We start from the raw sequence: 18,631 nt of genomic DNA on the forward strand, positions 1-18,631 counted from the left end.
TATATTCTACTTAGCCCAAGAAAGGATACCTGCAACTTCTTGCTGTGTTCATTCTTGTTTCTGACTCCTGAGATGAACATTTTCACTTATTGCCTTTCACAGATAGTAATAATAGCAAAATGGAATTAATTCTGTGGAGATTGCCAATAGTTTGTTCATCCCTTTCTCTACAGTACATGGCCCAATGCTTTGTTCACTTGGTGCCAGATTCTGAACTGGTGTAAATGAGCATAGTTCAGTTTACTTCAAGGGACTAGCACATGATTAAACTTAATCACAAACTTCAGTACTTAGCTGGATCAAGTACAGCGTTCCCAGCATTCAAAGCCTGTGAAAGATTCCCACTGATTTCAAAGAGCTTTGGATCAGGCTATTAATGAGTTCCTTAAAAACAGAGCATTAGAATTTGGGATTAGAACTCCGGAACTGGGATTCCAGCCCCGTGCTCATTCCACTAGGCCACACAGTAGTTCTGCCAGTCTAGTAATGGATAGTTTATATATATAACCAACCAAGTTACCAAGATGAATAAGCAATGTAAAGTCTGTTTTCAATTGGGAAAAACTGTCAACTCCCCCTCCACGCTCCCCCTACCCACCCCTGCAAATATTTCCTTCCTATGTCACCCAAGGAGATGTGTTGGATAACACGTGTTTTCCCTGAAGTTTGACCCCCGTCTGCAATACAGTCTAAGTTGAGGTTCAGGCACTACAAGAGTTAATTTGTGCTCCAAGAGGAGAGCTCCTGGAAGCTTTGAAATGATACACTTAAAACAGAGCAGCCATTCGGCACAGCTCTGATTGCTTCTACATACTAGCTGTGCTCTGATTAAAGAGAAAAATACAACAGTTATCATGTTTATTGAAATAAGCCAGGGTTTTTTTTTTTTTTTTTTTTAAACACAAGGCCTCGGGAATCGTTTTTCCTGGAAATAGTGCAAAGGACGTTGGGAATGCCTCGGAGTGCCAAGAGTTTCTTGGACTGCTGTCAGAAACAATACCTCTCCATGGTTTGCGTTCCCCCTGTGATGACTGAGCTCAGCTTTTTTGGCCTGGGAGCCACTTAGATTTCAGAAATGTTATTGTTACCAGCACGTTACGACATACAGGCTGGGGAGAGAAGGGTTATGAACACAGGAAACCAGGTTGCTTGGGGCCAGCTGGAAGGCACAAAGCAGTGTTAGGGCTGCTTTTTTGATGAGGCTAGAGAGCTATATCTCCAGAAACTACACTGTGTATCGAGAGGTTGCATCAAAAAAAAAAAAGTGTTGCTTCAATATTTAAATGCACTGAAGGGCTTGGCTTTGGCATGTAGCTAAGTTATCTGCTGTAAAAATTAATCTGCCCCATTCCTATTATTCCTTTATCATTAGTAATGATAAAACAAATATTTCATAATAAAAAAACAATGTGGAGAGTTATAGGATGAGAACAGCATTCCTGCTCCACCCTTCTTACACCATGTGAAAGGCCCAGAGTGGTGTAAAGAGGCCCTAAAAGCCCCGTGTCCAGCTATAGCAGAATTCCCCTAGCACAGGCATGGTGCAGGACAGCTATAAGGCTGCCTCCTGAGGTTCTGGGAGGTGTACAGTGGGGACAAGGGGTTGATGGCAGGAGGGATGTATTGAGGACAGGCTGCAGAGACTCTGAGCTAGCTGCTGTACCACAGACAGGCCCACAGGGCTATCTAAGGGTATGTCTACAGTACAAGTGCTACAGCGATACTGTCATAGTGCTGTAATATAAACACTACAGCAATGGAAGGAGTTTTTCTGTCATTGGAGTAAATCCACCCGCTTGAGAGATGGTACCTAGGTCAGTGGAAGAATTCTTCCATCGATCTAGGTGCATCTACAGTGCGGTTAGCTCGACCTAACTACGTTGCACACGGCATGACATTTTTTACAGCCTTGAGTGATGTTGCTAGGTCGACCTAGGTTTTAGGTGTAGATCAGGCCTAAATTATGTCAAGAGCCTCTTCAACACCCCAAAATCTGGAGGGCACAAAGGTGGCTTAAAGACACCACAGTCCTCTTCCCTGGGCTGCAAGCTCTGTGACGCACCTCTGAGAGGCCCATCAGGGAATCGCACTTATGTTTCTTTGGTCACAGGTGCTGGTTGCTGGAAAAATAAGAAACTGAGAAGTAGAGGTGGTAAAACAAACAAACAAAAAAAAAAACTGTCAACAAATTTCCATTGGGAAAATCGCTTTTCAGTTTATGAATGGTTTCATGGAAAAAATATCCATTTTTCACTGAAATTTTTCAAGTTTTTATTGAAAAACGGAAACTGTTTTAAACAGAAACAAAATAGGTTTTGGGTGTTTTGTTTTTTCAGTGAAAACCCATTTTTGTAAGTGATAAAAATTGAAAAATATCTGGTTTTTCACATAAAGTTTTCTTTGTGTGTGTGGAATGGGGGAGCGGGAAAGAAAATTCTGACTATCTCTACTGAGAAGGCATTTGGCTGCAGTGACTATCCTGTTGCCTGCATGGAATAAAGATGAAATGATTCTATAGTTAAACAGCAAGGCCTGCTTCCCAAATTAACTTTTAATTGAAGCCTTTTGCTAACCCACATTCAGCATTTTTCTGATTATAATCCCCACCCCGCTAAATAAATAATTAACAAAACAAAACCCCCCCAAAAAACCCCAAATGAAACCTTATGAGTTGTTAGAAAAATAAGGTGAGTCTGCATGAGCAATGGAAGAAATACCAGGGACAGTGCACCACCGGCCATCGTAATTTACAGTCACAGATGTACATACTGTAATGGATCTAAGCTTACTGTGCTATGTCTCAAAGATATGGTACAGAGTTCATATCCTGGCTTTGATCATCCCTTTTGAGATTCACAGCCCTCTGTTTGTGGATCTTTCCCTGTCTGTATGGAAAGAGAGGCCCTCCCTCTCAGCCCCTACCTGTGGAGGCTTCTCAATGGGTCCCTAAGTCTGTGTTTGTAGGAGGGTTGGAGACCGCACATGCAGGAGAAAGGAAGAGCTGGTCCAGAAGAATGAAATGTACTTAGGAGAGATAATTCAGCTCCTTTCCAGTGGAGCTGTACCCCCAAAGATATGGGGTTGATAGGAGCATTAAGGTGCAGAGCCAGTGTGGAGACAAAATGTCTCTTGCAGATCCAGAGAGATTCTTCCTGTCTGGAGGTATGCTTCAAGGTCATTCTCATGGGATAGCGTGAGGGAATCTCCACATGAGGGTCCTCATGGAAGTTCACTTCCCCCCTGACAAGTTGTACCATGGACTGGAATGACCTGCCCTGTTCTTAGAGTTGTATTTTTAAGCCTAAAATTACCTTGTTTGGAAGGGAGAACAAGCTGATATGCGGAGGAGAGCTGTGAAATAATAAGAGGACAGAGAGAGAAGGCCAGCCAGGCCCTGGATCATAATAAAGGGGAATTTAATGAAATTCAAATGCAAGTGAACAAACAGCATGTAATTAACCCATGGGATTGTTTCAAGGTCTTAATGAGGTAAATAGATTAGCATGGTTTAAATAAAGGATTAGACATGTATGAATTAAAATAGACTCTAAAATTACACCAGATAGGATAACAATTACAAGGGTTTGCGATCCTCAAGTGGTCAGAAATTTCCCCCATGATACTGGTATTACAAGTATATAATTAATTATAGGTTTTGTTCTTGCTTTTCTCTGAAGGATCCAGCATTAGCCATTGTCAGATCATTGGCCTGTTCAAAGACAGCAGTTCCTATATGAACTTTAAATGCAATTAATAATCTTATGCAGAGTATACACATTGTGTCTGTGGTGTCAGTCTACGTTTTGCCCATGTGGTACATCTCCATCAGTCTTGTTATGCAGTAATGAATTTAGCCCCGAGAATGAAATTATGAAGTGTTGTGCTAAACCAAAAGGAAATAAGAATGATCAATTGTATCAGAAGTTTAAGTAATATTAATGAGAACGGCAGTTTGTATATAGCTGACATAATTCTGCATTTCTACTAACAGATAAAAAATGTTCTCCTGTGTTTAATTATGCATTCCCATTAGGGTGACACATTTTTAATGGTACAAGTAATGAAATTAATGGACAGCAGGTTTAAAACAAATAAAAGGAAGTTCTTCTCTCAGCGCACAATCAACCTGTGGAACTCCTTGCCTGAGGAGGTTGTGAAGGCTAGGACTATAACAGGGTTTAAAAGAGAACTGGATAAATTCATGGAGGTTAAGTCCACTAATGGCTATTAGCCAGGATGGGTAAGGAATGGTGTTCCTAGCCTCTGTTTGTCAGATGGTGGAGATGGATGGCAGGAGAGAGATCACTGATCATTACTTGTTAGATTCACTCCCTCTGGAGCACCTGGCACTGGCCACTGCTGGTAGACAGGATACTGGGCTGGATGGACCTTTGGTCTGACCCAGTATGGCCTTTCTTATGTTCTAAGTAGATTTGGAATAATAGTCTTATTTTCACTGGATTGCACCATTACGTTAGTAGAAGTAAACTCTTTGAGGCGATTGTATGTTTGTACAGTTTGTACAGTGCCTAGCAAATGGAGCCCAACTTAGTTGTGTCCTTTAGGAAGTACCACAATAAAAATGTTAAACAATAACAAAAGACTGCTGTGTGCAAAACCGAAATGGCATTTTGTGAGGCAGAGCTGATGTAGCCTGTTAATTTGGAGTGATATATACACACACTGTGCTCTCTGATGGTTACTTTAATTCTTGTTCTTGTTCCTTGCTGAAATAAGTCATTCAGATTGGAAGTATCTGGTTACTCTTTGTGTATGGAAAACAGAACATTAGTATGCTGTTAGGCCATATGTTAGCACAACTAAGGTGAGATGTGGTTCTGGCTGTGTTAATGCCCTATTGGGTCAGTACGGCTATATGTTGATTAATGTTATTCCACTGCTATCTCTTGACAACTGTGGAATTAAGATGCTGCTATGGTCAGAAAAGTAATTCTGGTTCAAAATGTCATTTGATGGTACTTTTTTCCAGCTTCCTACATTTCTTTTCAGCTAGATCAAGGCAGCTTACTCATGAGCAATTTTACTCCTGACTTCATGCCCTTAGAGTAAAGAGTAAAGTTAACCCCACTGACAAAATTACCTTTTTTTGGGTGATCCATACAAGCAATAGCCTGGATTCCATGGAGAATTTGTTTACACAATAAATTTATTTTCGGTCCAAGGGAGTAAATTCCTAACATCTGGAAGAAAATGGTATCCAACAAGACAAGTCAGTAACCAGCTGGCTGATTCGGTACCAGTGCAACAGCTGGTTGCATAGACAGCAATGGAACAAGCCAGAAGGTCAAAGACATGGCTTGATAGGAGGCCAACCAGGAAGAAACCATGGACACAGATGCCACTACAAGAGGATAAGGGGAGAAAATGAATATTCAGAGCGTGGCATCTGGACTGTGATTCTGCCAAGAATGCCAAATGAGCGGCTGTGAGGACTGGGTTTACTGCTGGAGCACTATGACAAGCAACATAAATGGCAGCAAAATCCAATGCACTAGCAAGAAGAGAAGGCAGGATCAAGTGCCTCTGGGAAATTTGCTTTACAACTACCTTCTTATGTAAAAAGGCAATTTTAATATTTTTTCAAAAACAGAATTCGAGTGACAGTCCAGGAAATCCTCTGGAGCAGTGTCAGGGTGGGCTCTGTCAGTGTGATACGTTGTATTGATTTTCCGTGGTGAGGTTTGCGCCACACAAGCCTCTCATGCTGCCCCATGTCCCAGCTCTCCTGTGATGGTCCATAGGGATTTCATGGCAGCAGCACAGGAAGGAGGAGTGGAGGACCAGCAGTGAAACAACTGAGGAGTGAAAATCCTAAGACATGGGGAGCTTCACACAAAGCAAAAAGAAACCATCAAAAGAAGCGACATCACCTGTGACAAGCTTTGACACTGCCTAGATCCAACCAAACTGTGTGTGATAATTCATAATAATTTATTATTTGGGGAGCATCGGCAACACCTTCTACTACACAAATTCTTCCATCCGTTCTTTTACAGAGCTCGAATGCCTTATTTGTACACAGTGATATAAAAACATTGAGAAGACTTATCCTGCCCCAAAGAGATTCAAATCTAATTGGGACAGATAGGTATGTGAAATAACAGTGCAAGACTGAATGGAGACCTTCTCTGTGGGCAGCTGGCATTGGAACTCAATGGGTTGTAAGAAACAAAGAGCAGGTGGCCAACCCATGGAATTGTGGCTGTTCCAAGCAGAAAGGACTAAATGCTGAAACGTGTGCATGGGAGAAGACAAAAAGAGACTGCGGAGCATATGAAACAAGCAGCGGCACTGGAGCAGAGGGGATGGAAGAAGAGAAATGTAGGTGGGAACAGTCGTAACAAGCTTTGAAGTTGAGAACAACTAGATTGTATTTGACACTAGGAAAGGGATAGAAAATAAGACAAAATTTCACAGTGCCACTATATAAATCCAGGGTACCTCCACACGTTGAATTCTGCAAGCAGTTCTCATCTTTCCATCGCAAAACAGATACATTCGTAATGGAAAAGGTAAAGAAAAAGGCAACAAAATGAACAACTTCCATATAAGGAGAGATTAAAAAGACTAGAACTGCTCATCTTAGAAAAGAGACAACTAACAGGAGATATGATGGAGGTCTATAAGATCATGAATGGTGTGGAGAAAGTGTATAAGGAAGTGTTATTTACACTTCACATAACACAAGAACTAGGGGTGACCCGATGAAAAGAGTAGGCATCAGGTTTAAAACAAACAAAAGAAAGGAGCTTATGCTCAAATAAATTGGTTAGTCTCTAAGGTGCCACAAGTACTCCTTTTCTTTTTGCAAACAAAAGTGCTTCTTCATACAATGCATAGTCAATCTTTGGAACTTGCTGCCAGTGGATGTTGTGAAGGACAAAACTACAACTGAGTTAAAAAAAGAGCTAGGTAAGTTTATGGAGGATAGGTCCATCAATGGCTGTTCACCAGGGTGGTCAGGGATTCAACCCATAAATCTCTGACTGGCAGAAGCTGGTATACTGGACAACGGGATGGAGTACTCGAAAATGCCCTGTTCTTTTCATTCCCTCTGAAGCATCTGGCACCGGCCACTGTCAGAAGACAGGACATTGTCTGACCCAGTATAGCATTCTTCTGTTCCAACTAATGGAAGTTAGGAGTGATTTTGTGTAACTACTTTCAGGCCAGGTCCTCAGCTGGTGTACGTTGATTAATGAGACTATGCTCTTATTTTAATGAGACTATGCTAATATGGCTATATCACCAGTTGAAGATATGGCCCTTTGAGCTTTTAATTATGTTCATGTCAAGATGCCCTTTTCCATTATAGGTCACAATCAAACATTTAACAAGTGGTAGTGATAGGAATGAGCAGGGGGTTAGGATGCTAAACCCATACTGCAGATAAGAAGCATTGAACGGATACTGAGATTCTTGCATCATCAACAATCTTGTCAACAACAACAATTTATTTTTTTTAAAAGACAAATACTGACTGAAGCAGAGCACTGGCCATTATTTTTCCTTTATGGGCCAGTACCTCTGGATGTTGACTCCAAACAGCTGGTGCTATTAAGGCTTGCTGCATACCTTCTTCTTAAAAAAGGGAATTCTGAGTGATAGGGATGTATCCCTCGAATGACATTTTGAAGTGTGGTGACTTTTCAGTGAAAGAACAGACGCTGGAGTATAGTAAATTTGGTTCCTCTACTTGAATAAACTAGCATTTGCACAGCACACTTTGAATAGGGGACGTACCCAGTAATACCACAAAGTACTTGGACTAGAACTGAGTGAAATTTTTCGACTGAAACATTTTCCAGCAAAAAATGCAGCTTCAGTGACACTGAAACATTTCATGAATTTGTATTAATCTTAGTGAATTGTTTCAGTCAAAGTGCCCCCCCCCAAAAAGAAACATTTTGTTCTGACATTTTCCAGAAGAAACATTTTTGATTTTAGCATTCAAAATTATTTTTGATTTTCAAATTTCCTTTCGATTTATTTTTAAAAAATTTAAAATGTAATAACTTGCTTTAAATTGAAATGAGACATTTGATTTTGGGTGGAACAAAATGTTTTGTTTGAACTGAAATGATATTTTTTGCCCTTTTGATTAGCTGAAACATTAGACAAAAATCATTTTTGGTTTGACCCAAATGATCTTTTGAAATTGCCAGTGAACTGAAAAATCCATTATCCATCCAGCTCTAATTTCACAAGAGAATTTCCCAAGTAGTTCAGCCCAGTAGTCTGTGTCTTGTAGAGAATGTCTACACTGCCACGCCAGCTGACTTGGGCTAGGGCTGTGGGGTTATAACATTGCAGTGTAGGCGCTCGGCTCGGGGACCCTCCCCACCCTTGGGGTCTCAGAGTCCAGGCTCCAGTCTGAGCCCAAATGCCTACATTGCAATTTTATAGCCCCACAGCCCAAGCCTTGCGAGCCTGAGTTAGCTGACACAGGGTCAGCTGTGGGCGTTTTACTTCAGTGTAGACATGGCCAATGTTAAATGATTCAGAGCACCGCACAAATCCCTTATATTACTCTGATCCTACACTGTTGAAGTCAATAGGAATTTTCTCACTGACTTCAATGAGCACAGGTTCAGGCCCACTGAACCTAATTGCCCCATGGGAGGAGGAACAGATTTCATCCTCGCTCTATCTGCTTATGTCTTGAAGCATGAAGACTGAAAGCACTTGCAAAGCTACTGAAACTGCAGATCACTTTAATCCCTTCACAATTTTATTAAGATGATGACCCCTCTATCAAAATGGCATAGCAAAGATAAAAAAATGACAGCTGTGATTACAGGTCCATATGCTTTGGCATGAGGAGAGGCTTCTTCAACTCCATCAAATATGGTGATTTATAAATCTCACGCTATTTTAAAAACAAGAACTGGACCAGGAAGGAAGAAAAGGACAAAACCTGGCTTCAGGGTCCGGTGTTCTATGTATCGCTTGCATCGTTCTATGTATCCTACAAGTTGTTCTATGTATCCCATGTAGTCCACAGATCCTAATGCACTTTGCCAATATTTAATTAATTTAAGCCTAACAACGTTTGTAGGAGGTAAGCAGATCAGGAAACTGAGGCACAAAAAAGTTTTAGTTCCTTGCCCAAAATCACGCAGTAGATTGGTGTCTGAGCCAACAATGAAATTCCAAAATACTAGCTCTCAGTCCTGGTTTTTGAATCAGCAGACCAAACTTAAGATGGGTTTAATAATGTGAAACTATTTATAACAGTGGTATTTTAGTGTGTGTGTGTGTGTATGCAAGCAATTAAATAATAAAAAGCAACTGAATAGTCCTACAGCCATAAAAACATTTTTCTGTCTGTATTTCATGGCCTGTTCAGTATCTACTTGTATGGAAATGTGTTAAAATTCTTAGGGCTCAATTTTCAACAGCCCAGAGCCAGTCACAAGTGTACTCACATTTGCCTTTTAGGTGACTGACTGACCATTTGCAAACTGCTGATTTGTACGTTCGAACATAGTAACTGTGTGTGCAGATAGAATGCACATTTAGATCACAGCCTTGGAATATGGGTTTTTTTAAAAAATCAGGTCCTAAGTGTTTAGATTTACTAATTTTTTAATTAAAAAAATAAAACAACAAATTGTTTATGAACCTCTTGAAAACTATTGGATTATTTGGATCAGAGGATTAGTAACTGGATATACGTTGTTGTCCACAAAGTATTAAGGACCTTAATCAAGGACCCACTACACAGCTTCAAATCCCTATTACACTTCCTGATGTGTAGTCTGCCACATATCCTGGATGCCCCTTTGACAACTGACTACTCTAAGTCATGTATGGGGATGATAGTAGGAAGCATGTTGAACTGATGCAGTCCACATGAGCTGTCTTTTGCTGCTTGTTCTGCGTTTAAAACACTTACATACGAGTCATTTATAACCTCTTGTTAGGAACCAGAGCTCTCCCTATTTTTCTTTAAACAATTCTGAGGCTCAACTTGGATTTGAAAATCCAATTAGGTGCCTAGATGCATCTTTGGATGCCTAAATACCATTAAAAATCTGGCCCAGAGAGACTGTGCCTGTGTAACTGGGCCTGAGTCTCTTCCATGACATCACAGGCTGCTGACGGCGGAGTGTCTAACCTCATTTGTATTGGATCAGTTTTCCTTTTTACCTATTGCATATATCATATGTCTGAACAATTCTACTATGGTTGGACAGCTGGTAATTTGATTTGCTCTTCAAATTTTACTGATTCACAGTCATTAGCTTGTTCTACTTGTTTTACAGAAATGTCTTCTCTCCTCACTAGATAGTTCCACATTCTGCCTAAACCTTATATAGCTCTTCGTATCACACAGTGCTCTATGCCTTGTTTAGACTCGGCCAAGATGTGAATTACATCTGCAGCAAACCACCTCCCTGGGAGTGTGTTAAATAATTGCCATTTTTCCATTTACAAAAATGTTCCCCAAAATTATAAAATCTCCATCACGTTTCCCCTTGAGGTATCTTGCATTTACTCCAAATTGGCTATCTTAAAGTAAGAAACTGTGGTGTTGCGTCTTTGGATACTTGCTCTAATAAGTATTTCACGTCTAATTATATTGGAATAACTAGATCCTAGATCTTGATCAGTGTCAACTGTGGTTTTCATACTTGACTTACTTCCAAGAATGAGGCCAGGAGTAGCCTCGGATTCTGTCTGGCTGCATAAGGAAACAATTCTGCACGAACACTAGCAATGTATTTTTTACATAGTCAATATCCTATTCGATATCAAAGTAATCAGAATCTTCTAATATCAATGTTTTGGGCTCATGAGGAAATGATTTTACATGTAAGAGACCTGTGTGAACTGAATTCTCAAATGTGGGAGGTACAATATAGAATTTCCAGTCTCCCCTAACCAACTTAAGTGTTCGTTTCTACTGGGTCAAGCAAATTTAATTTCCAAGTCCGGCGAGTGGTTTTCCTACATACGCAAGTTTCATCAGAAAATATTCATAGCATTTCTTTCTGCAGCTTTGATATAATCTCACTGCCACTGCAGCTCCATTTTCTCAACCCTTCTCTAAATTAGATCTGTGTCTAATCACACTTGAAAACTGTAATTCTCTGTCAGTGGACTATGTGTTGCATACTCCTAGCATTCGTACAGGATGGAAGTGTAGTGTGATGAGTGGAAGTGAAGGAGAGTAACATTTCAGGAGGCTTTCATGGGATGCTATTTTGACGGGATGCTGGGGGCTCACAAATATGAGTTGGGACCAGGCTGCTATTGCTGTCTCTAGAATCTCAGCATCTTTACTAAAGCTCTCTTTCCTACAACTCTGCTTGCTTGCTGCATCACTTATTAATACCAAAGCAAGACACCTTTTTCTTTACACCCAGGCTGTCTTGCTTTACTGTGTCACTGTCACTGTGTTAACCCCAGGGTATAGTATGTTGGGCTCATCTATGTGTTTGTCTCCTTCACTAATCTTAAAACATTGTCCAGATGAATTGACATGGAAATGAGAATGTCATGTTCCTTAACGATGGTGTAAATCAGGAATAACTTCACTGGTGCCAGTGAAGTTAAACAGGAATAAAATTGGTGTAAGAGAGTGGAGAATCACTAATATTAGGAGGCCCGTTATTGTTAAACTTTATGCTTTACCATAGCATCTAAAGGTCCTACTCAGGGTTGGGACCCCATTGTGCTGGTTGCTATACAGAGACAGACCTGTACTTCTGATCTGGAGACATTTTCCAATGAAAAGAAGGGTACCCAAATTTTGAAACCCTGAGACAATGATAGGCAAGCTAGTCAAGACAGCAAGCAAAGGATGTCAGACTAGATGATCCGGTGGTCCCCTCTGGCCTTAAACTCTATGACACAGAATCTTGCTTGCCTAGAACTTGGCATAAAACCCACGATAATATTTGCTTACACTTGTGCTGCAAATCCTTTCCTAGATGAATAGAAATCGCTTGTTTGTGTTCACTAGGAACAAAAACCTGCAGCTGATCAGACCTGTCTGTACACTGTTACCCCAAGTTACATTTTGGGCCTACCCTGATTTAAAAGTCAGATCGGAATTCTCTTGATTCCATGCCTGTATCTCCAGTGGCACGCTGCCCTACCTGTTTGTGAGGATAAACATTGATGTGACACTTGATACATTCTTGTCCCATGTTAGCCCAGGAGTTTCCACTCATCCATTTTCTCTTGCACTTAGGGCACTTGTATTCACCAAAGCAGCGTTTCTTGCCTTGGTACGGGGTCAGACCCTCTCCTTTTGGACGAGCCTAAATTACAAAAAGGAAAAATAAGTAGTAATGATGGGAGAACAAATCAATAGAAAATAACATTTAACCAGGAAGTTCATATAAGTTGGACCCAGTCCTCCCCACCCCCACAAATGGTTAGTGATACACAAAACTTCAATTTCACCAGTTTTGAGGGAGCTAATAGAGATGCAGGGCTCACCAGATAGCTCCAAAATGACATTAAAAGGACATTTAGAATTCTGTGTACAGCATCTTCTGCAGTTACTGATCTGATATCAATATCTATCCCATTACAGCAGGGTAGTGTTTGATGATACTCCATCAACTTTTCAATCCAATCTTCAGTTTTCTCTTAGGAAACAATAAATCAAACCAAACCACACTTATGATTCTTCTGTACAGTGCATCCTCCATGTTACGATAATAATAATACTTTGCATAGCCTCAGCACCTTGCATCCACAGGTGCCAGACCACTTCCAAAACAATTGAGAGAGAGAGAGAGAGGGGATTGCTCCCATTTTATTGACAGGTAAACTGAGGCACAAAAGCTAAGTGAATCACCCAAATTCATGTAATGAGACCATGGCAAAGCTGAAGCTCCACGAATCTGAACTCCCAGATAGCTGCTCTTAACTGCTAGTCAGCATTATTTATTCAAAGTATGTCATATACCTTAAGCGCTTACACAGTACCTGTCACAGAAGTTTCAAAAATGAGTGCCTAAACTTAGGCTCCTAACTTTGGCACCTAAATAAATTGCCTTATTTTTTTCAAAAGCACTGAGCACCCAGCAGCTCTTACGGATGGTGCCCTAAATGGACTTCAATCTTCAGAGGGCTGTTAGGCTTCCATTCCTATTTGACTCATGACCTCTCTTCTGACTCTAAGAACAAGGGTGTCAATTATCACATTGAAATGCATAATTTATCTATGAGGAACTGGATTGGGACTTATTTCATACTAGCCAGCAAATTGTCAGCAGTGGGTAATCTGAACTTACTATGAGCCATGGATGGGATTCGGATAGATGACCTAGCAGTGAAAGCGGGAGGGACCTAGCAGTGAAAGGTCCCTCCCGCTAGGCTGGGGGAGGGGTCTTTAGCAGTTGGTGGGCTTGCCCACCCACTTCCCGGGATTTTCCAATAAGACCTAGCAGTGAAAGGCTCCATATCCCATTATTAAACCCTGGTCCATTCCCCATTGCTGTATTTATTTGCTAGCTGTAGTTAGGAAAGTTTTTCAATTTTGTTTGATAGTCTGTATTTGTTTGTAAGTCTGTCTTATAGTGCCCCTAAAGGAAATCCTTTAGGTAATTAATTGGCTCTCACAATAAGTTGCTAAATTGGTTAGGATTTGTTCAATGGCAGATCACTCTAAATAATATAATTAGTGGCGTAAAGCATCGTAGGGGGATTCTCTGATAACTGTTAATATGTGAGGTCATAAATTACATTATTTCCCTTGATTACCCTCCTGAGTAAATTTCCTTCATTTCATGACTCACAAGGAAGGGCAGAAAGCAATGATTGAAATGCCCATCATCTAGAAAGTATTGAGATCCACATGGTTTCCATTTTAGATTTTCATTCTCCTACCCCAAATCCTGGAAACAGTGAATCATGTTTTTCTCTGTGGGACTGACATGTTTTTCTCTGTGTAGCCTGATAACTACATCACTGCCTCTCATAATAATGTTTACTCTTTTGCGTAACCTTTTAAGGTTGCTTAACATCCTCTGGATTCTAACAGCCACAGAGTAACTTGAATGCTTTTAGGCAACACACATCCCAGTAAAGAAAATTTGTACTTAGTAAAAATAAAACTTCAGCTGTGTACAGAATCTGTTTGCTTCTGGTCTCATCAGTAGAAATCCTGCAGAACTTAGATGCTGATGAACTCTGATCTGGTGTGGGTTTTCTTCCACATGACTGAATATTAAGCCTTCTTGTATGTCACAATATTGCGAAAATGTGACAATGTTAAATACGCTATTACTTAGGATGGTTTTAAGTATTCTCAGCAAGATTTAGGAGTATAAAAATGCATGCACACTAGAGTACATCCATATGATCAATTACTCTATAGGATTCCATGGCTTTTTTTCCTCCTCCTAAACTGTTCCTTCACTAAATACATTAATTTGTTGTATCATTGTTGGATGGATGGATGGAGATTCTAGTTTAAAAACGTACTGAAACTTGGGATTCATAACCTTAAGTATCCAAACCATGCATATATAATGTCCAGTAGCTAGAATCTATGTGATTGATATGCTGCAAATATTTACAGAAAACTTTCAATTGCAGGTTTCATGTAGTGCAGCATTCTTTCTATTTTATTATAATCTGTTTATGTCCATTGTTGCAATTTACAAGTGAAAACTACACTTAATTTATATGTAATCCAATAAAGTAGTACGGTACATCACAATATAAAAATATGATGGTCTCATCCTAAATGCCTGTTTATTCTATCATGAAACCACCATTCACTCTAGTGCATTTCATAATTGCTGTTACAGCAAGGTCCAGGACTAGAACCGTAGATGGTCTTGAAGATTAGGATGGACATGTATTGGTGTGTGGGGAACCCTGAACAACACTTGTCTGCGTTGTGGCTGGGTCAAGTCAGTTCCAGTAGTAGTTGTTTTTTATTCTGAGAAGCACTACAATTCAAATCATATCAGTTTAAACAGGAGAAGGAAGCTGTGCTCAGTGCAAGTGTCCAAAAGGGAATTCTGCTGCTTCAAACCTTGCAATGTCCAGCAAACCTTGATTGTATTAGGGAAGAATCAGAGGCTGTCTACACTTTACCACAGTTACCCTGCTTGGTATTAAGTGTCATATGCAGCTGGGCTCCCCACCTTCAAGCTGGTGTTGTAAATGGTTGTCCTGCTGGTCTGCATCTGCTGTAAGAAAGTTCGTTCAACTCCACATGCTAACAGGAGTTAATCACACATCTGATGGGAGGTACTGAACACAGTTTGGATCTCCCCACACCAACTACCAAGTCCTAGATATACCCAGGTGACAGGTTCGGTCACAGAGACCCCCTTGGGACTGTCACCTGACATGCTGGCATTACCTCTGAGCCTGTTTTCCCTGCCAGCTTGGGACTCCAGAACTCTGCCTTGTTGAGCCAGACATGCTAGGCTGCTGCAACACAGACCCAGGTCTGGTCCATGCCCCCAAAGCTGCAGACTTTAACCAAAAACTGCTCAGCAGCTCACCTATCTTCAGTTCCCAATGGGATCCAAACTCCAAATAAATCTTTTTTATTCTGTATAAAGCTTATAAAGGGTAAACTCATAAATTGTCTGCCCTCTATAACACTGATAGAGAGATATGCACAGCTGTTTGCTCCCCCAGGTATTAACTCTGGGTTAATTAGTAAACAAAAGTGATTTTATTAAATATAAAAAGTAGGATTTAAGTGGTTCCAAGTAATAACAGACAGAACAAAGTAAGTTACCAAGCAAAATAAAACAAAACACACAAGTCTAGGCCTAATACATTAAGAAACTGAATACAGGTAAATCTCACCCTCAGCGATGTTCCAATAAGCTTTTTTCACAGACTAGACTCCTTCCTAGTCTGGGCCCAATCCTTTCCCCTGGTACAGTCCTTGTTAGTTCCAGCAGGCATCTTAGGTGAAAAGCAGGAGCTTTCTCATGACTGGGACCCCCCTTTTTCTTTTCCTCCCCCTTTTTATAGCTTTGGCACAAGGCGGGAATCTTTTGTCTCTCTGGATCCCCACTCCTCCTTCTAAATGGAAAAGCACCAGGTTTCAGATGGATTTCACCATTCTTCCTGGGCTGGTTTACATGAACAGTGGAAGGCTTGCAAGTCAACAGAGCCATTTACAACCAATTGTCCTAGTCAGTGGGAGCCATCAATCATCAATGGCCCACACTTTGCATAATTACAATAGTATTTCAGCGTTATACTTTATATTTCTAACTTCAGATACAAGAATGATACATACATACACACATACAAATAGGATGAACACACTCAGTAGATTATAAGCTTTGTTATGATACCTTACAAGAGACCTTTTGCATAAAGCATATTCCAGTTACATTATATTTACACTCATAAGCATATTTCCATAAAACATTATGGACTGCAACATCACACCCATGTTAAGTTCAGCACAACCCAGTTTGAGGGGTTGGGAATGAGGATGCAACAGTGTTTGATAACTTATGTTGAATATGGCACAGCCTGTAGTGTGTCAGAATAAATACAGTAGCATAAGGCCATCTCCTCAATCAGAACAGAATGATGCTAGCTGTTGTCCAGTATGGTCCTGCAAGAATGGTTTCTATGTACAATAATTATGAATGGTGCCAAGATGGACATTTTTTAATCAACTTTTTTTTAAGTTACTCACTGGCTTGTGCAGAATGTTTCCTAATGGTTTGAATCCATGATCAGTACAGTTACAAACTGTGTGACAACAACAGCGTTAGACTGTAACTAGGTTTGAAAATAGTATCACAGGCCATGACTATATGGCCTTCACCTGTATTGTTCCTAATGCCAGAAAGCCACAGTACTGAGACTCTCAGGACGGTAAAGAATTAGAGGCTAAAGCAACAATTCAGGAATGATAGCAATAGTGTTCTTCTGGTTTTGAAAGGCTGAAGACTAGAGAGAGCAATTTTGTCTGTCATTTTTGGACAGGCTGTGTGGGAAATTTACAACATCTGCCTCTCCCAACATAGGGTTTCATTAAATTACAAACTCAACAGACAAACCAAAGCAATCTTTAAATAGCATGTCTGCATGGTGCTTGTGTCAAAACTAGTACTGGACTATCCTGCTAGATGTATTCAGTTATGCATTGACATCTGATGTTTTTGTGTTTCCTAAACTTTCAAGTATATGTTGTAGTAATGCCAGTAAATCCTTAACTATATTTAAATCCAGGCTCATGATGGAAGATAACACACACAATGAATATTCTAACTAATACAGAAAGCTTAAAATGCAGCTCTGTGGTGAAAAGCAACTTTGCAAAAAATTTCGTTGTGGGGTAGCATGTTTATTATGTCTCAGTGATTTTCATGGCAAAATACTCATATTGCAAGTAAACAGAGGCTTCTTCTGACTGCCATTCCTGCAAACTTTACCGTGGGCTCAGTGAAGCTTTGTTCTATCCTTCTCATGCATTATCACGTGTTATAAAGGTTCTGTGGGCTAAATTAAGGCATCAGTGACCCCATTGCCTGTGTGAAAGATCTGCTCCTATAGATGTATTTATAATTTTACTTTGTTTTTGAGGACTACTTTTGGAGCAGGCACCGGAATTAATCCAACCAAACAAAATATTTCCCAGCATCCTGAGATACTAGGGGGGAATGAAGAGAGATGCGGGCAAATATTTTATGTTCTAAGAATGCAAATTTGGCATGGAAGAGGTGGAAAGCCAAGGTTTTGATCGGTGGAATAATGTGGGTTTTGTGAAGGGGTTAACTTGTGAGGTTATCTGTTACTTACTGCATACATGTATACTTTGCATCTAGAAAGAGAGATGTGATAAGAAGGGATAATGAAATATCATGGACTGTCCTGACGTGTGAAAGTTAAACATTTCCAGAGAGACGTTCCCTTGGTCAAATGGCTCCACAGGACAATTGTGGGAGGGCAGCTATTTGAGAGTTGGGGAATGGTCTTGGTTGAGTATTAGGTTTTTTTTCCCCCGAAGTACACTCAGTACAAAATACAAACATGTATTTAACTTTAAGGACAGTAGCATATAATGTGTGCATGTTAAGGCAAAGATGAAAAGATTGGATATACATGTTTTGAAAATATACGGTCAAGTTCTCCAAAGATGATAGTCTCATTCCCAGAGGCGATTCAAACAGGTGTGGAAACACTTGCATATTTCCTGTGTAGCCACTAACTTTTGTCCACTGTTGCCTAATGGGAGTGACTTTTCTGTAATACCCTGTCAGAAGGGCATGGTGACCTATCAAAGGGTTGCTGTAATAGGGCAATCTGCCCATTTAAGGTCCTGTTTGATTACCAGTCCCATTCAGGAAGGGGTCAGGGGCTGCCTTTAAAGGGCTCAGAGAGTTCATCTGGAGGGGAGCTGGCTCCTAGGCCTGGACCTGGAACATCAAGGGAGATACAGAGTGAAAGGCCTCTAAGCCCCTACAGCCTGCGTGGGATGGGGAATGGCTTTGTTTTGTGTTACTTAGTGAGTTTTGTGTTTGAATTAATAAAATCTGCCCTGAGGGAAGGGCCTGAGAGAGACTGAGGAGCGGCACTGAGGTTTTCCTGGGCTGCTGCGGGAGCCCACCAGCCTACAGTTCTTTGTTATCCATTCATGTGATAGACATTC

At 40.5% G+C, this 18,631-nt stretch overlaps 1 protein-coding gene across 2 annotated transcripts in view; it reads right to left on the bottom strand.

Annotated features, from left to right (window-relative positions):
- ZCCHC24 (zinc finger CCHC-type containing 24) overlaps positions 1-18,631 on the bottom strand; it is a 152,476-nt gene that overhangs the window by 8,666 nt on the left and 125,179 nt on the right. For both annotated transcript variants that reach the window (XM_007067262.4, XM_027829499.3), the window contains one exon: positions 12,129-12,293. In XM_007067262.4, the coding sequence (XP_007067324.1) occupies positions 12,129-12,293 (165 nt within the window). The remainder of the gene's footprint in view (positions 1-12,128; positions 12,294-18,631) is intronic.

Source organism: Chelonia mydas, chromosome 7 (genome assembly GCF_015237465.2).
Source record: "Chelonia mydas isolate rCheMyd1 chromosome 7, rCheMyd1.pri.v2, whole genome shotgun sequence".
Lineage (NCBI taxonomy): Eukaryota > Metazoa > Chordata > Testudines > Cheloniidae > Chelonia > Chelonia mydas.